Raw genomic sequence first — 20,554 nt, forward strand, 5'->3', positions numbered from 1 at the left:
CCTCTGGAATATGTAGGGGTGGGAGCTGTGCCCACCCTCCCATTGCTCTCTGTAAAGCGCATTGTGTTGCCTCTGTGTATGAAATGTGCTATATAAATAAAGTTTGATTTGATTTGATATTGTGTTATTGTTTTTTGCTGCAAATCTTAAATCGGATTAGGTACAAGGACAATAAGGGCTTTTATCTTGACACAGAGTATTTTAATTGTTTCATCATTTCAGTCTCACAAACTGGGATTGCAATTTGCAAACACAAACTTTTCCTTGCTGCTTATACACAGCTGACAGGAAATTGCGCCTGTGATCTCTGCATGTGAAAACGAACTTTCGCATGCGTTTTTACTCAGTCATAGTGAGCTGACGCATGTTTCATTGACAGAAATGTCCAAGTGTTTAATGATAACGAATTAGAGCAGGGGCCATCTAATTGTTCTGTCTACGTTGTTACGCCTGTATTATCAGGAGACTGGCTATAATCGAAGAATCACCCGCTACATTGATCAATACATAAGAATCACACACTATACTGATCGATACACACAAACTGAGATTCATCGGCTAAGATTACACTGACTGTGTACAGCAGATATACAAAGTTGTATACTGTTCAAAGCAAGCGAGTTCCTAAAATGTCATCAGTAGAACCTCTCCAATACACTCAAACGGATGATTTAGCTGCAAAAACTTATACTCATATAAGCTACGGGCCTTTCCTATAAGCCATTAGTCATACACTACCACACATACCAAGTTGCATGATGTTCATATCAAACAACTTCCTAAAATGTCATCAGCATCACAAACAATTTCTCTACTCAACATCACACCTGGGTACGAATTAAAACTTGATCTGAGCCTGAACCGGTTTGCTTCAGTCTGCCTGGAGCGTCAGGTGGGTATGATTTGCATTTTGAGAACAACACATTCGTTCCACTGTGCCAAACAAGAGAAATCATGCACCCGGAAAATACATTAAAATTTCAAATAGCATTTCGACCCAGGTTTGCTTTATAGTACCAAGGGGTATCTTTAGCTTCCACTGACATCTCTTGAATGCTACTGCATACAGTCAACGCCACACATCCAGAATTCATTGGAGTAGGGCACAATGACCCCAATATATTTGCATTCAATAAATATTATGGTGACAGTAAAGAATTGGGGTGAATTATGAGCCAGTGGGCCACAATATAAACAGACATTTTGATGGATGTAAACTACAGGAAATGGAATGGTTTTGGACACTGAGCATAAATCTTTTAGTTTATTTTATAACTAACACACACACACACACACACGCAAGCACGCACGCATACAGTGTTTTTGCAGATATCTTGTGTCTCTGTTCTCAGCCCTGAGCAATAGGAGTCCTGACACTGTCTACAGTAGTTTCCTGGTAGTTGCAGATGGTTGCCTCATGAAAAGCCTCCCTGTACATTTAAGTGAGTGTGTGTGCATTTAGTAGTGTTTGTGTGTTTGTGTCTGTCTGTGAGTGTAATGTATGTGTGTCTTGTGGTAGAATTGTTCAACTAGTACCATTGTACAACATGTCATACCGTTGCTGTTCTATCCTTAGTGCCATTGGATCTGTAGGAAGGACACCAGGAGGTCTAGGAAGGACACCAAAGGTTTCCTTTGTCCTTGTGTGGTATCTTGTTGTCCAATGATTGGTTAAGAGAGATTTAAATACTATACTTAAGTTGGATAAATGAATGTTTAGGGGTGTATCTAGGATACAGAAAATAAAGGAAATAGTGTTCTGTAATTCTCTTTACTTTTGTGGAGATTTTTTGATGGGACAACTGTCTTGCGACTGTCCTCACAGTCCAACTGTCCTCACTGACAGTGATATGATTCAAATCCTAGTTTTATGCATCTGGGAAACAAGGCTGCTTCTTTCTTTCCGTGTACGTTTTTTTCCCCATCACCGTCTGCGCGCTCATTAAGAGAATGAATGCGAGTCGGGGAGCAGGCGAAGGGAACGGGAGAACTCATCTATGCAGGGTTTCTACCAGCCTGCAACAGAAGAGCAGTGCGCCTCTGGCACAGTAAATCCCCCCCTTCCCAATCCACACAGAGGCCGGAGGGAGACCAGCCCGCCGGCCTCGCCTCGTTCTGCACGACCCCGACAAGGCCTCCGCGGCTGTGGCGGCCAGCCTGACAAACGAACGGCCCACGCTGATTGCCTCAAAGTGGAAGGAAGACAGAACTCCTGGCCAGCCGTCATAACAAGAGGATGTGTAAAAAGATACGGCCCGTCAGTATGATGACATAAGTGACACGGCGGCCCCAGCCAAGGGACCGTCCTCCGATAGCCATCACCCCCGGTGCATTATTATCGCGGTATTGTTGTGACAGTTATCAATGCCGGGGGAACGAGAGGGATCGAACGCTCCGGTCACTAATGGCGGCGTCAATGTCTGATGTTCATCGCCGGTGCCGTTCGATCCGCGCCCCTATATTTGACTGAGTGTCTTTTCTCCATTTGACTCCACTCCTGACCGTGCGGTTCCTTGGGGTTAGCGCACGGAGGCACTGACCTAAATTTCCCAGTCTCGCAAACTGCAAACCCCTTGGAGAGAGAGGGGGGGAAGAGGGAGGTAGAGAGAGAGAGAGAGAGGGAGGGAATGAGGGACGGATGGAGAGAGGGATGGAGAGATGAGGATGCAAATGACAGCGTCTGAAAAATCAGAGAGAGATGACATTGTGTCAGGGTGAAATATGAGAAGCTGCCTGATGAATAACCAAAAAGGAGAGCGGAGTAATACATACTGCTAAAAAAAATTAAGGGAGCACTTAAATCATAAATCATCATCGCAGATCGCAATGAACGAAATATTCAAGTTGAAAATCTTTATTGATTACATTGTGTAAGTCACTGACAACAAAATGACGTTAGAACGGTCAATGGAAACCAAAATTATTAACCGATTGAGGGCTGGATGAGATTATTAGGTGTTCCGTTATTTTTGAGCAGTAGAGTAAGGCAAGGAGGAGAGAGACAGAGAGAGAGAGAGAAAGACAGAGGGAGAGGGAGAGAGAGTTTCCCATGCCAATAATCCTCCATTGAATTGAAAGAGACAGACAGAAAGCAAGAGACAGAGACAGACAGAGACAGAGAGAGGAAAAAGTGAGACAGACAGAATGAGAAAGTAAGAGTGAGAGAGAGAGAGAGAGAGAGAGAGAGAGAGGAGAGGAGAGGAGAGGAGAGAGATGAAAGAGGAAATGCACTGTCCGGTCAGGAGAGAGGGAGCAGGAGATGAAGTCTTTGATTGAAGCAGAGCCAGCGTTCCTGTGTCGTTTCAGGATAGGCAGAATAACACCTAATCTCTCCACACACATAACGACAGATGTTGTTGTTTTTTTTTACCTCTGAGCTTTGCTTTAAAATGAAGTGTGGGCTCCTCTCAGGCTTTTTACTACCAGCTCCTGCTCAGTCACCTTGTGACCTCTGCTAGTGAAAAATAAACGGCATTATGGGATTCGCAGGACAGGGGGGTTAGCAGGTGGTAGCGTAGCGAGGTTCTCTGAGGACACAAACCCTGACAGGTAGTGCCCAGCGTAGGTGTTATGAATGGGATAACACATTAGGAATTGATAAAACCAGAGCCAATTCAGTCAGGGCCACATAATGGTTAGCATTCAAATTAAATAAAAAGCCATAGCAATTACATTAGTCATTTAGCAGACGCTTTTATCCAAAGTGATTAACAATAATTGCATTAAACGTAGGAAAAGCCTACTACTTGTCAGAACTCAAAAGTGCTTTTCCTTGCTAAAAAAAAAAGTTACTAAGAGCATAATCTAGTGCTGAAGGCAAAGTGCAAGAGTAGCAATCCAAAATAATATTGGTGCTTAAGAGGGAGGATTGTTGTAGTACTTCTTGAGGAGATGAGTTTTGAGACTGCGAGGAAAGATGGGCAGCGACTCTGCTGTCCTGACGCCAGCGGGCAGTTCGTTCCACCGCTGCGGGGCCAGGACAGAGAAGAGCCGTGACCATGTCGATCAACCACAGGGGCCTCAGAGTGACCCCAGCAAGGAGGGAGTTGCAGTAGTCCAGGCGGGAGATGACCAGGGCCTGGATGAGCACCTGTGCCATTTCATCAGTGAGGAAAGGGAGAATCCTCCTGATGTTGTAGAGCATGAATCTGCAGGAGCGTGTAACGGATGCCATATGTGCGGAGAATGACAGTTGGTCATCCAGGGTCACACCCAGATTCCTTGCAGTCCGATTTGGCGTCACCACTCTGTCTTCAATGGTGATGGCCAGGTCCTGGTGCGGCCAGTCCTTCCCCGGGAGGAACAGCAGCTCAGTCTTGTCCAGATTGAGCTTGAGGTGATGTGTTGTCATCCACCCCCCGAGATGTCAGCCAAGCACCAAGCTATGCTTGCCTCCACTTGTGTATCAGAAGGGGGAAATGACACCACCAGTTGGGTTTCATCGGCATAGCTGTGATAGGAGAAGCCATGCGAGCGAATGACAGAGCCCAGAGATGTAGAGCCCAGAGATGTAGTGTAGAGGGAAAAAAGGAGAGGACCCAGGACAGACCTTTGTGAAACCCCCGTAGTCAGACTATGCGGTTCCGACATCGACCCTCTCCATGTCACCTGGTAGGAGCAGCCCGTCAGGTAGGATGCAAACAGGGAGTGTGCAGAGCCAGCGACGCCTTTCTCCTCGAGGGTGGAGAGGAGGATCTGGTGGTCTATAGTATTAAATGCTGCTGACAGGTCTAGGAGTATCAGGACAGAGGAGAGAGAGTTTGCTCTTGCGGCATGGAGTGACTCTGTCACTGCAAAGAGGACGGTCTCTGTCGTGTGGCTAGCCTTGAACCTGGACTGGTGGGGGTCTAGGAGGTCGTTCTGATGGAGCTCAAATATAGTTGGTTAAAGATAGCATGTTCAAGTGTTTTAGATAGAAAGGATAGAAGGGAAACCGGTCGGTAGCTTTTGACATCAAAGGGATCAAGAGATGGTTTCTTTAGGAGGGGGGTGACTCTGGCAGTCTTGAAAGCGGAGGGAAAGCATCCTGATACAAGAGATGCGTTGATGGGGTGGGTTAGGAAGGGGAGGAGTTCGGGTGCAAAAGACTGAAGGAGAGTCGAGGGAACAGGGTCTAGGGAGCACGTGGTGGGGCGGTTAATTCCTTACTTTTGGCATTGTAGTTCATACCACTAAACATACACTGTATGACAACAGTCCATAGTGGAGAAAGCTTACAGGATAAAAAAAAATAATCTTCTTCTCCTTCTCCTCCTTCTCCTTCCCCTTCCCCTCCTCCTCCTCCATTTCCTTCCCCTTCTTCTTCTCCTTCTCCTTCTCCTCCCCCTTCTCCTCCTTCTTCTCCTTCTTCTTCTTATGGGTCAGATGTTTGTTTCTCCTCTCCCCCAGGTACGATTAAGCCTCACCCATGCCGGTCTAAGTAGGTGTTTGCCTCCCACTCCGCACGCCAGGTGTGGTCCGCCCATCCTGCCTCACTGATGTTAGGATCTCTGCATTGCTGCAGGAGATCCCGTGCGGCAGGCACAAAAGGATGTCTCGACTTGAGACGCCGGGGAGACTCCGCTGTTGCAGTGAGTCTGTCGTGGAGGCTCCACGGCCCGGCAGGCGAGACGTGCTGTGGTTCCTGTACGGCGGAGGCCAGCAGGCTGGATGCCTGCAAGGATGGGAAGGTTGTCCACAGGGGTGGGACGCAGGCATCCTGTCACGATACACGAGGGCAGATCGATGAGGTGGGTGTGAGCGCTGCGACACCACACCGGTGTGCAATATTCACTGGTGGAGTAGACCAGGGCTAGGGCTGCCGTACACAGTGTTTTTGCGCCGGCGCCCCAGCCTGATCGGACCAGTCACCTCATCATTGCCAGACGAGCTGTTAACGTCTTGTGGCTCGAGGTGTCGGCGGAACGTGAGCAACGTCACGCCGAGATAGTTTAGTTCGGCGCAGCATGGCAGCAGTGTTAAAAAAAAAATATATATATATTTTTAAAGATAATCACATACGGTAGGCAATAACAGCATGCATCACACCGTGCAGCAAAACAGCGGCCTGATTCCTAGCTATCGCTCTCCAGCTGGAAGATATTATGCCCTTTAAATTGCCCTGTTGTGTGCAGCAGAATGCTGAGTCTGTGTTTTTGCTACAGTCCCATGAGCCGACAGGCTGTGCACTACAGACCCTCCCTCTGGGACTCGGGATTGTCAGAGAATCAGCCTGGTTCTCCCTATATGGCCTGGTGGGACACTGCTTAGGCCCCCGGATGGAGGGATGGAGGGAGAGAGGGACAGAGAAAGGGAGGGGGTAGGGAGGTAAAGAGGTGAAGAGCATAAGGGTGGAGGAAGGGGGAGAGAGAGAGAGAGGGTAGGGAGGGATAGAGGGTTGGAGGAAGGATAGAAGAAGGGAGAAATGGAGGGAGATAAGGAGGGATGGAAGGATTGGGGGGGGATTGAGGGAGACGGAGGGTTGGAGCGAGGGAGGGAGAGAGAGACAGAGAGAGAGAGAGAGTGGGTAGGGAAGTACAGAGGGTTGGAGGAAGGATAGAAGAAGGGAGAAATGGAGGGAGATAAGGAGGGATGGAAGGATTGGGGAAGGGAGGGATTGAGGGAGACAGGGAGGGAGGGATGGAGGGAGAGAAAGAGAGAGAGAGAGAGACAGAGAGAGAGAGAGAGAGGGGGAGAGGGAGATAGTGTAATTTAGAGCATGGCCACAGCCAGATGGTGTGACTGAACACCAGAAGTGTATCCCCACTTATGCTTCTGCCTTCGGAAGGGGAGCTTTCTGCCTCTGCCACACGTTCTCGTCCATGTATCATTTTCCAGCCTTGTAATTGGCTGAGCTACAAAGAGGCGGTACTAATCACATGTTAAATGGATACAATTCATCATGGCCAAGTGGCGTGGAAGCAACAGAGGGACTATGGAACTGTACCTGTTCTAAGATGGAGCACGAGTTTTCCTTGGTGCAGCTCCAGAGTCAAACTGCGCTCGTGTAGTCCCTCGGCGTGGATCAACGTCCCAGAATTCTTTAGGGTTTTGAACTTCAGTGAAATGGTCACCCTGGCTGTTTGGCTTGTTGGGTTGGGGCTGAACCTGTACAGCAAGCAGCCGCTGCCGTCAAAACTCGCCAAATCCGAGTCTGCAAACACACATCACAGGTAAAGACTCACTACAGCAGAGCGAGGCACATAAGAGTTTGGACTGTACATAGTCTTCATCTCTAGCAGGGACGCAAATCTGAAATATATGATAAGAGAATTGCAAATGAGTGAAAGAGGCATATAGGTATTCTCTCTTTCAGAACGAGCCCCATTCGGAATGCGGTTTCATTAGCTATGCATTGTGTGCCAGAGTTCTGGTTGAGTGGCGGCAAGATCAGAACCTAATTTATCTGTAGTTAACAGTTTCTAATGAGCCAGAATAGCCTTTGTCTGTTTCGCATAAAACCACTTCAATCACTAGATCAGCAAATTGTCTTTTTCATGATTGTGATTGAGGAGTCCAGATTAATGACTTGAGACTTTGCTGAGGATGTAAGAAGGAAGATAATGAAAATGTAAAGCAGTACGTATACTTTCTTTAAATCTCCATAATGTGGTCTGCTCACTGACATATCAATGATTACCAACAACATTAATCTGCAATACTTCAAGTCTAGTTCTGTGTATCTACAAGCCATGGGAAATGATAGTCATAAGAAGTGGTAAAAGCAATTGGAAAACGTCTGTCTATGAATCATCGAAACACAATTTCAATTATATTCATATTTTATTCATGTCGCATCGACTTACTGGGCACAACAAAATGAATTGTATTTTTACCCATTTCGATTGCCAAAGAATAGTGCTGGGAACAAAACAAGTAGAAATGCTTGCTGGACTTGAATATCTTGAGAGTGAGACCCATGTCCAGATCGCAGCACAACTATTCACAAAGACATCACACCCTGTTCCGTCCCATTTAGACCTCAATACATCTACTTCCTGTTGTGTTAACAGCAAACAAACTATTCATAATACAAATCATAAATCATCCCCCTGCCTGCTGGACTGATTACACACGCACACACCCGCACACACACACACACACACACATGCACATACACACACACACACATTCCCAAAGGTGTGCTGGACTGTAGCCTACACTGACACCGTATATACTCTGGTTATATAGTATTTTACACGGCTCTCTGGAATACTCGATTCTGATTGGACAATCACACATTCTACCCGTCAATTATATCTCAATAATTGACTGTCATCAGGGCAACTATAAACCGTTTCCAAGGGCAACACATTATATGTCTATGGGCGACAGTTGAAAGTTGTCTGAAAGTTACTGAACATTCTAAACAGTTAACGGTTTTGGCTGTTGTCCTGTATGTGAACCCATTCTTATTAAGTCAATCTCTGAAAACAGCCATTGCCCAAGCACACAATCATTTTGCTGGCGAAATAAAAAGTGTAAGCCTATTAGTATTAATGTCGTTGGTAACTAGCTGTGTAATAAGTGGGATAACATACTGTATGGCCAGGGGGTCATTATCGAAAAATAAGAGGCCTTCAGCGCGTTACTGCACTGTCGGACTCTTATTTTTCAGTAATGACCATCTGGCCATACATTATCCCTTACAGAAACCCCATATAAGGTACCATTACTTCATGTCTATGTGTGGGTGTAGTTATACTGTAGAATAAATCTCACAGTAGTCATAATGTAAAATATATCCATAAAGTGATGTCTTTGTGTGTGTTTAGTTGTACTGTAGAATAAACAAGACAGTAGTTTTACTGTAGAATAAATCCTTAGTAGTTTTAATATCAAATGTCCAATGTTGCTCTCTGTTTAGTTATATGGTAGAATAGATACTAGATAAGAGATGTAGGAGTGCGTGCGAGTCAATGACAAAGACAGCACTTCTGAACCAAACATTCAGGCTTACAGATTCTGAAACCATGTTGCATAATACAGTAAATTTAATGAGAAATAAAGAGTATCCTTCAAGGATGCTATATTTCAGTGATTTGTACCGTACCATCCCTTTGGGGTGAGAAATTCACTTGAATTTCCTGAGTGAGAATAATATTGAGATGAAACACTTCATTTTTGTTTATGTCAAGTGATTTCATAGTTCTATAATATATACAAGTATACAACTACAGTTCCCTGAGTGAACATGTCCTAATTCTACCATCTCAAACCATGATACAATACTGATAAAACCAATACTGCGTCCACACTGTCACTACGCATTTGACTACAATGACAATCTATGAGACCATGGCAGAGTTGCGTTCACATTCATCCAGGGCTGTACTTACTATAAGGGCAGCCATAGGCCTCCAGTCTCAATCCGATTCGCCCGTTAGGGTTCCAGTCCAGGGGGAGGAGCCTGAGGAACCGGGCTATCACTGGCTGTTGTAGTTTGACCTGGACAACGCTGTCCGCATTGCTGTTTCCCACAAAGGCCTACGGGACACAATGCATCACACACACACACATCACATCACATCACACAATGCACAATATATCCATTACCTGGCCGTCATCAACAATTACCGTAATATACCTCGAGATCGTTATTATAAGCATATTGTGTTCTGATGATCAAATTGCGTTCTTTCTTCAAGATGGTTCTTCAAGGTAAACTGTTAGTCTCTGAAGAATGAGTAAGTACATATTATTCATAAAGCGCCTTTCTAAAGCAGAGTTTCAGGGTGCTGTACAATGGAAATGTTGTGCTCTAAACTGAGGCTCTCAGACATTAGGCAAGGCAAGTTCATTTGTATAGCACGTTTCAGCAACTAGGCATTTCAAAGTGCTTTACATGAGACATTAAAAGCATCAAGACAAAGTGCAATAAAAACATAAAAGGTCATATAAAAAGAAATTTAAAAAAGGGACATTTAAAAACTAAATGCAGGAGTAAAAGTTACAGTGCAGTGTAAGAATGAATAATTTGATTTAATAGCAGCGGCAAAAAGAAAAGTCTTCAGTCTTGATTTAAAAAAAAACAGAGTTGCAGCAGACCTGCAGTTTTCTGGAAGTTTGTTTGCATAAAAACCGAACGCTGCTTCTCCATGTTTTGTTTTAACTCTGGGGACAGAAAGCAGGCCTGTGCCAGACGACCTGAGAGGTCTGGATGGTTAATCAGATCTGTAAATAATGGGGTTATTCCTCAAGAGCTTCCCTCTTTATACCCTCCCCTTCAAGTTGACACTTGGATAATTGTAGTTCACACGACGGAATAAGGTGAAATACCTAATTAACATTTAATTCCTGCAGCTGGCATTCACGGGAGATTGTACGGCCTCGGCTGCCCCCCCCCCTTCCATGTTGGACAGAAAGACCTTACGTAGAGAGGCGCGGTTATACAATGCCTGTGTGTGTGTGTGTGTGTGTGTGTGTATGCATGTGGCCAGAAATCAATAATACCAGGACTTATTCAGTAGCCATCCTGAGCCCCTCTCAAAAGACTAATGGTCCCTATTTCCCCAACCACCTGCCTATTCCACAGGAAATCAATGAAGCCCACTTCAGGACAGACAAAAAATGCAAAGTGTGCATCACTCTACTAAGGTTGCATTAGAATTAACAAATAAACTCTGTGTGTGTGTGTGTGTGTGTGTGTGTGTGTGCGTGCACGTGTGTGCATGCATATGTTTGTGTGCACGTGTGTCGATGTGTATGTGTGTGTATGTGTGCATGCATATGCGTGTGCATGCATATGTGTGCGTGTGTGTGTGTGTGTGTATTCATGCGGCGAAATACCTACTAAAGAGAGTGTGCGCTTCTGATAAAATGTTAGTTTTTTTTGGGAACCCTTGCGTTGAATATTTGACTTCTGGAATGAAACTGACTTTCTTGGGCTCGCATAAATCTGGGCTCAGCACCATCCTCCACGCCTTTGAAAGGATCAACCGTCCAGGGAAGTGGAGCATTAAGCCCAAGAAATTACACTTTTTCCTGCTGAGGAAGCTGAGCAGCAGCAGCAGCAGCATTTCCATTTGCGTTGGGAAGCATCCATTTGAAATGTGCCTGGAGGTATCAAGGTGCAAAAATCCCCCGATGTCGCCCCATGTCAAGCCTTCGCTCGTGCCCAGAGAAAATGACACTCATCCCTGAACTCTAGAAGAACAAAAGCTGCTCCTGTTGACCGTGCTTTTCCAACCAGCCAGAGCTGTGAGGGGTTATACTGTTTAAAGAGCTTAAAGAAGGTGCTTTAGATTCATCACAATGTGTGCCATGCCTTAAATCAAGAAGGTACATTAGACACCGAACTGTAAAGTTGAGAGATGTATATTTTTGGAATATTATTTTTTTATTTTTTTTATTTTATTATATATATATAAAAAATATATATATATATTTTTTTATTTTAAAAGGTAAAATCACATTGAGACCCAGGGGCTCATTTACAAGTGCGACCTGTATCAAACAGCAGCCACAATCAATTATTTAACTGACAATATATGATATCCTCCTCTTTGCTGTGGCTGCTTTCTCTGACAACTGGAAGTCGTCGTATTTTTTCGAAAGTATGAATATCTAAATGAGGACAGCAAGAAATATGTACTGTAATATGTCATCACTCTTTCAGCATCTAACATCCTCGGCCTACAAGTACTCCAGCGCTGAAGCTCCGGTTTTACAGATGACAAGTGCTGCTCTGGCTGATCTACTGGACTGTTTTCTTATGGAGAGAGCCTTCGTGCCTCCAGGCGTTGTGCTCAGCTCACAGCGGCCATCGCACACCGCTTAGACGTGATAAATCATTTCAACTTTCACCCCTCATGCCGCTGACCTCGTGTTGTGCAATAAATAGATTACAGAGGTCGGCTTTGCCGCTCTGTGAAAATGGCGGACAAACGTGTTTTATTTGTTTTTAAGTCGACAACTTTCACCCCTCATGCCACTGACCTCGTGTTGTGCAATAAATAGATTACAGAGGTCGGCTTTGCCGCTCCGTGAAAATGGCGGACAAACGGGTTTTATTTGTTTTTAAGTCGACATCAATTTGTACTCGCTGTTGTACCCAGACCTTGCCACGAGCAGAGTGGAGCCACGTCCGCGTGTCATGAGTAGGCTGCTTAGCAGAGCTACTCTGCGGTTCCTCTCACAGCGTCATGCATTATTCAGACCCGGCGAAAGGCTGCTTATGAGTCTGTTTACGAGTACAAGCTGTCTCGCTCCCCGGTTCGGCTCATTGCCTCACACCCCCATCCTCCTGAATATGGTCTGGTGGTGGGGGGGGGGGGGCTCCTCTCCCCTTCACCAGATCTGGGCCCTACCCATCACCTCTCCCTCACCTGGTCAGGGCCCTCACACTCACCTGGTCTGGGCCCTCCCCCTCACTTGGTCTGGGCCCTCCCCCTCACACCTATAGGCTACTAAATCAAATAATGATTCATTCATACACTGCACTTTCCTGCATTTTGTTTTAAATGTCCTTTTTTACATTTCTTTTTATGCGAACTTTTATGTTCTTGCACTTTGTCTCTATGCTTTTAATGTCTCATGTAAAGCACTTTGAATTGCCTTGTTGCTGAAATGTGCTCTACAAATAAACTCGCCTTCTCAGATAGCAAGCGGATCTGGGCCATATACAGGCCAGATCTGGCCCTTGTGGCTTAGTTCCGGCCCATATATGGCCCAGAATCATTACACATCCGCTTGCTATCTGGGTTGCCTACCGTCTTCTTGCTCCTCTATGGAGTCCTCTCTGGTCCTTACCCATGTCCTCCCTCACCTGGAGTCCTTTCTGGTCCTTACCCATGTCCTCCCTCACCTGGTCCCCTGCCCGGTCCTTACCCCTATGCTGTCCTCCTGCCGGTACTGTTTCCAGTTGCGACCGGTGTCGCTGAACATGAGCAGATAGGCGGAGACCCAGTCTGAGCTGCCGTAGCGCCCCTGTGTGGCCACGGCGGTGATCTGCGTCCTCTGGCCCAGGTCCACCTCCAACCACTGGTACTTATCAGACTCCAGGGGAGACCAGCCCCCAGCACCTTCAGAGAGAGAGAGAGAGAGAGATAGAGAGAGAGAGGAGGGGAGGGAGTGAGAGAGGGAGCAGAAGAGGGTGAGGGAGGACAGAGAGAGAGAGAGCGAGAGAGCAGAGAGGTTACATTGTGGTCTTTAACAGATGAGAAGGAACTAACTTCAGGGGTTTTACAATAACCCTGCAGCAACCGAAAAGGATTTGAGGAAGGAAACACAACAAGAGTTCATTCGCTGCACTGCACCATCCTCACAGCTACACTGCGGTAAACATTCAAATTCATTACAGTGCATAATGCAAAAAAACACGAGCGAACAACGGGTACACAGCCTCATGTTTCTTTCAATACATACAAATGCGTGGAGGATTACACTCCGACGGCATTGGTATTCGGGGTTCGTCTTCGACAAGTCTATCTCTATTTGCCTGTGGGACACGCCTGAAGATTTGGACAGGGTAGCAAGGATAGAGCAGTATTCGTAGTATTCTCGCACTCGTCTGAACGCGACGAGTTCTCTTGCCTCCAACGCTCCCATCACAAGCCCAGTCTCTCGCCGGCGCGGGCCAGGAGTTCGGCAGCGGCAGGTCCAGCCCCCTCGTAGTAAGCACTGACCATCAATTCATTATGAGGAAGAGGAACCAGGGCAGTCGGCTTTGCAGTCTCACTCCTTGAAACCAACTCGAAAGGGGGGGAAGGGGGCGGGATACAGTCAGTACAACCCATGGAGGAGGAGGAGGAGGAGGAGAGGAGGCTGGACAGAAACATCAGAGATAATGGAACGGGGCTGTGTGAGTTGAAGACGTGCACGGTGCATGTGCTGGGTCGTATTGGGGGGGGGGGGGGTTGAGGGGGGGGGGGGGGGTGGGGGGGTGCTGATTCAGGCCTAAGCGTTGCCTCTGAGCCCAAAACGCCAGATGGACAGAGGGGAGCGGAGGGGATGTCTAGTGGGAGGGCGCCGCCCATTTCCCAGCCTCCAGCTGAGCAGGTACTGTACATACACACACACGCACAGACACACACAGACACACACACAGGCAGCCGGAGGACTAAACTAGACACTCAAGGCAGCAGGGGAATAGACCACTTTGTATCTTGAAAACAAGACGATGTCTTTAAGAACTTGGGTAAACACCTTCATTACACAGTTCAGCATCTGATTTATTGTACTTTTAGTAAAGACACACCGGTGGAATCTGTAATCCATAAGTATGAGAGATTCCACCCGAGTTGTAAAGGGGCCCTCGGCAATTCGCGGCATGGGATAGATGAGGCCTAGAGAGCGATCAGATGGATAAAGGCTTTGCTCTCAGATTAGAGATGCTGTACTGATAAAGAGCAAAGAAGCTGCATGTGCCCCAGTGTGAAGCTAATTGTCCATATGGAACTGGGTCACACTCCTTGCCGAGGCTATACACTGGTTGAAAGTGTTGACAATGACAATTGAGGATATCAAGTATATATTTATTCACATTCATTTCACACTCCTACTCAATTGTTTATACAGTACCAGTGGGTTATACCCACAGGCCCCATGTTGACTTTAAGGTCAGCAGAGAAAGGCCAAGTTACAATGAGTCCTTCAGCGGAAGACATCGTCATTGACACAACAATGGGGGAGAGCAAACACATTGACCTTTACTCATTACAGAGATTGGAATGGAAAGCAGTTGGCCAGAGATGTTTGGAATACAAAATGGAGAGCAGAGCCGCAGGGACAAATAAGAAAAAGAAGGTACGGTTGAAGGAGAAGAGCAGTGTTAAGGCTTGGTTAAACTCCCAAACAGATGCGTTCGCAGACACTGCGGGGGTTTATACGGAACTACTTCTATTATCCACTAGTAGCCCTTTGCCACCAAAGTACCTCTGGTTCGTGAACCGGTCCGGTTCAGAATTCTTGGAACCTTGGTTCCATCTAGGGAAGGGACCGCGTTTCGACTAATTTTGAGCGGGACCGTTGTACGTCATTATATCATCACAGTTCGCGCTGAAAAACCTACAATTTTTTTGTGCCGGTTCAGAACCAACTTTGGGGTTCCCGAACTCATTTATTTTTGGTTGAAATGCTTGGAACCGTTCAAAATTAGGTTCGCGAACCGGCACGAACCGGTTCCTTCTTGGTGGAAAAGGCCTATAGGAGGATGCAGCAGGTGGTGCTCTCATTGCGTAGAGGGAGTGCGGACGTTTAGGCGCATTCACAAAAAATGGGACGCACCTTGATGTCTGCGCAGAGCCGACGCGTGCACCCTCCGATGATGAAATTTGCATCACGCGGATCCTCACGTACACGTGGACACTCACGGACGTGGAAACCCGAGCGGCGTAGCGGGCGGTGCATGCTGAAAGTGTAGCTCCTTTAAACTTTTGATTGAATCAAATACCTTGTGACTCTATTGTATTTCGTACTAAACAATAAAACAAGACAGTTCTTTAATAGTTTCCAATACATAATTGCCATAATATCCAATAAATAATTGCCAATAAAGTACTAATACTAAAAATTAAAGTACTAGCTAAAAAATGTCTTGTTCCTTGTTATCCATCTAATAATTACTACAGGATGTGATTATCAGGCTATAAAATAAAGCTTCTGCCACTATTTTTCCATTTAAAAAATTGAATGGTTGACAATTGGCAATGACCTCCGGCTAAAAATAACCAGAATCCTCAGCGTTTGCTGTCCTCTCCAAACCCCGCAGCTGTCAGTTAAAATCAAGTCGCCTCTCACTAGCGGAGTATAATGAACAGGGCTGGATCCCCCCAACGATGCCAAGCTATTCGGGTTAATGAGGGTCAGATGCATGGGTATTTAACCATCGCCGAGCTGCTCTTCCACACATGACTACATTACCAGCCATGTTCAACCCCCAGGCTAGACTATGGGGAGACAATCAGAAGCAGACATTCATCCCTCATACTGGGGGAACTAAACTGTACAACATGTCCCTACATGGAACTGCAGGTGTCTGCCTACACGTGTATACAGGGAATACAGTGTAGAGATAATGGTAAATGGTAAATGGACTGCACTTATATAGTGCTTTTCCACCTTAGCGGCACTCAAAGCGCTTTACAATGGCCTCTCATTCACCCATTCACACACACACTCACACACCAATGGCGGTAGCTACCATGCAAGGTTCTAACCTGCTCATTGGTAGCAATTTGGGGTAAGGTGTCTTGCTCAAGGACACTTCGACATGTGGACAGTCGGAGCTGGGATTCGAACCTCTGACCCTTCAATGTTGTGTGGACATTCTCCGAAGTAAATAATAAATGCTACTTGGAACCATTTTAAATTCTCTGGTTCTCTGAAAAACTCTCAAAAACACTTTGGGGGAAATATTTCATCAAGCAAAGCTTCTACCCATAACCCAAAAAATAGATTTATTATAGCTATTTTTCCTACCGTAGGCTCACCTGCAGGATCCTTGGTGAACACTTTCTGGGAGAGCACATATAGAGTATGTACAGTATTTTCCACCACAGATCCACAGTCGCCTTACACAGCTGAAATCAACCAGCAATCATAATCTGGCTAATAGTAGTGCAGTACTTCACTGAACACTAGTACTGTAGCCTATTCATTTTCAGAGGGCAGAAAGATCATTATTGACCAACACGAACTGGAGCCTCTAAGGCATAACTATCACTGGTATTTATTTATTTTCAAAGCCATTATTGGTAAACGTCCACCATACATCTGGGGCCTCATTTATCAAAGAGCGTGTAAATTCAGGTGTAAAAGAGGGCGTACGACGAAAACGCGGAAAATGCACAATGTAGCGTACGACGAGAATATTTACACGCTTTTCGGATCTATCAAAAAAGTCGTATGCCCTTTTCTGCACGAGAAATCCGAGACGGGCGGGGAAGAGAGCGTACGCGCACGCGCCCCGTGTTCCGCCCTCTCCACGCCCAAATCCAACCATATATGGTCAAAACTATGACGGCACAACGGGGATACCCCGGAAGGAACCGACATAATATAGCGTGGAGCATAGGGACAGATAAATACGTTTATGGAAAAACGCGGAAAGAAGAGAAACCTTTCGGAGACGGAGGTGCATGTGCTTGTTGGTGAGGTCCACGCGAGGAAAGAAAATCATCTTCGGAAGGTAAGCTATTTGTACGAGCCTACATTTGTCTGATTGCTCCTAGTTTAGGTAGCCTACTGTATGTTCGTGCATCCTGTATGTGGCGTAGGCTACACGGACATGCTGTATTATGTGTGAGGAAAGCAAACATTCCACACATTCTGTGGTAGGCTATGAATGATTTAGGACCAAAAACAGGGAACGATAACACAGATGACCACTTCATAATGTTAGACCACATGAAACATTTTCCCCTCTGGGAAATCTAGACTCTCATCTAAATCACCCGGGAAATCACACTTAAGCATTTATTTGGCTGCCAACAGAAAAACATATCAATTGAATATGGCTACACAATAAAATGTTTAATGCATAATCAAGTTAACAGACAAACTCAAAGAAAATGACTGAAATTGTTTCTCCAGACTCTGACGTGGGGTGGGACTCAGAGGAGGGGGAGTCTGCAGTGGTCCTTGACCTGACGGTCGTGCCCCCGCCGGTTGCAGCCTCTACATCCAGCGCACCAGCCTCCACCTCCAGTGCCATCTCCAGCGCCTCCGTCTCCACCGCCCACGCCTCCACCTCCGGCTGCCAGCGTCCCTGCCTCAAGGTTCCCTGAGGGCTGGGCTTCCTATCAGATGCTGTGCTGGAGGCTCATGACCCTAGAGGCCCAGAGGGAAATGGCAGAAGGGATTGGGGCAGTTGTGGGGCAGTTGTGCAGCAGTTGGTGGAGGTCACCACACTACACCACCAGAGCCAACAGGACATCCTCACTGCACTTCATTCCCTCACACATGCTGTCACGGACCTCACACTGTCACTCACTACCACACTCACGGACCTCACACAGTCACTCACTACCACACTCAAGGACCTCACACAGTCACTCACTACCACACTCACGGACCTCACACATTCACTCACAAACGCACTCACACACCTCACACAGTCACCCACCAACAGACAATAAAATGGTAGAAATGTGAACCTTACTTGTTTGTGTCTTCATAGCTGGCGCATGACCTCAGTGTGGGCCCTTTGGCCCCGCTGGTAAACCTCATGACGGGGAGGGGGCTGAGGGCTTGGGTCCTCATTTTGTGGTGGGGTCTTGACTGGTTCTCATTCTTATCAGCTTTGAATATACATCTTGGCAAACATAACAGAATGATGTACAAGGAGGGGACAGATACCTAGTGAAATTACTATTGGTTGCTAGTAAAAAGACAATAATGAGGGCTTGGTATAAGGTGGAACCCCCAACCAAGGAGCAGTGGTGGGTGTTGTGGAGGAGATTTATGAGATTTATTTATGCATTGAGGATGCAGGAAGGAAAGTTTGAAGGGAGATGGGAAAAATGGATGGATTATAGAAGGAAGTGTGATGATACCACTAGTATTAAAATTGTCATATTTGAGTAAGAAAAAAAAGCTGCATGGATGGAAGTACCCATAAGCTGTTATTGTAAGTTTTTATGTTTTATGGTATTGTCGTTGTATGGATGGAAAATGCTAATAAAGATTAAAGTAAAAAAGACAAAGAATATGTATCTTGGCTATGCACACACCAAGCCAGCCGTCACGCGCAGCGCCTGCCTCCAGTCTAGCCCTACCCTGCTGTGCGCCAGGATGAATGAGTCATGCGTGGAGCCAGGCCACCGTGCCACTACACTTGTGATGAGCATGTCGGCGTCACATATGATTTGGGTATTTATAGTGTGCACATTTTAGCGATTCACATAGACGTATTCATTCACTGATGGTGCCCTTATGTGGGTGCAGTCGCCATCGCCGTCACCTCTTTGGAGTTCTATCTCGGCCAGTAGGCCGAGTAGCGCCGGATTCATTTAGGCTCGCATTACGCACAGGAGGACTGTCATTTATATGCTTACCAAACAGCAAACAGGTCCACATGATCACATATTAATGACAATCTAATTTGTCAATGATTTGCGTTTGATGGAGTGCCTGCATTAAGTGTGTGACATATAGCGCGGAAGGGTTTGGGACAGCGCATAGGTACAGTTTGGGGAACAAATCCATATCGAACCATGAATGAGCCGGTTAGAGGACACGTCTAATCTTGCATTGCGATATATGTTTGTGCTGAATTGGCCTAGTAGCCTACATGATTGTGCGTTCATGAACTGTCGCTCTTATTCTCTCCGTCAAACATAGTAATTCACCGACGCACCACCTGCGTCGCCAGTTCCCCCTGTGTTCAAGAAGGGCGTAGAACACCGTGTAAATCGGTACGCCAACTGGAGAGGTGTCCTACAAAAGCGCGGAGAAAGGCGACTAAATTTTCGCCCTTACGGCTTGATAAATCGCAATGTGGGGGGGGCAAATGGCGTACGCCTGAACTCGCGAAAAAGACCGTGTAAAAGAAGGCGTACCTCAATGATAAATGAGGCCCCTGGTCTCTGTTGGAGTAGAGCCTTGGTACCTCCCAGAAACGATCAAACGATCGGCTTGTTCTCAGGGTTCCTCGAGTGCATTCTGAACTTGGTAGAGCTGCTTTTTTTCCCATGATGCTCCTTATACTTGGAATAGCTTACAACAAACTCTAAAGCTTGAGGTCCTTCCTTCAGTCACAGAGTTTAAGTCCATGGCTCTAGACTTATGTGTATCCCTGTACCTGTAACTGTTTTTAATTATTATTATTATTATTATTGTACATTGCATTTGTTTTGTTGATTTATATCTCTGTGTAAACTCATCACTGTTAATGAGGGAAACCTCAGTGCGTCACATGTATAAATCCAGGTTTGAAATTAAATTAAATGAATGGGATCACACCCCTGTCCTCCGTTGAAAATATCTCCTCAGTGTCTCATGCAGTAAAATTACATTCAGTTCCAGGAACATAAAGGCAGTCAGGCATTTCCTCCCTTCCAGTTCTGAGCGATGTGCAGCCCAGTCACATGAAGCACGTCAGTTCAATCCATCCCGCCTGGGAAACGCACTCTTTTTTTTTCAGAGGGGACGGGGAAATTGGGCCTGACACGACCACGGCAAGTCAAACGGCTTTCCCCGTGTGAGGCGGAGCAGATATAAGTCTAATGAACGGACAGTTTGCTCATCAATAATGTACTATTTTTCCACCCACCAGTGATGGTGAGGTAGAGCAGTTAGAGTGGGGTTGGGATGGCGAGGGTCTGGGGGGGGGGGGCATTGGTATAATTTATATATATTAGACCATTTCCATTTTTTACCAAGAGACTTGTAAAAACATTTCTTGGATTATCCCAGTAAATTGGTGATATTAACCGAATACCATGCCGTCCATCACGATGACAAACACAATGCATTACCAGGGTCAGTGGTCACCACCTCAGCAACACAAATTGTTTTTTATGGAGCGCACTGCGAACACAACCACAAGCACTTTAAAATCTCAAAGGGCAAACACATCCAATGACCTACTGGACGTGTTTGACCTTTGAGGTTTTTCCTTCATTTCCGCAATTCC

The 20,554-nt window shown here is 46.1% G+C and overlaps 1 protein-coding gene across 1 annotated transcript in view; it reads right to left on the reverse strand.

Moving 5' to 3' along the window:
* Positions 1-20,554, reverse strand: part of cntnap3 (contactin associated protein family member 3) — a gene marked incomplete at both ends in the record, with an annotated part of 128,697 nt that overhangs the window by 65,211 nt on the left and 42,932 nt on the right. The window contains 3 exons of the mRNA XM_084442528.1: positions 6,926-7,132; positions 9,318-9,465; positions 12,808-13,001. Coding sequence (XP_084298654.1) covers positions 6,926-7,132; positions 9,318-9,465; positions 12,808-13,001 — 549 coding nt within the window. The remainder of the gene's footprint in view (positions 1-6,925; positions 7,133-9,317; positions 9,466-12,807; positions 13,002-20,554) is intronic.

This window comes from Borostomias antarcticus, assembly GCF_949987555.1.
Source record: "Borostomias antarcticus genome assembly, chromosome: 8".
Taxonomy (NCBI): Eukaryota; Metazoa; Chordata; class Actinopteri; order Stomiiformes; family Stomiidae; genus Borostomias; species Borostomias antarcticus.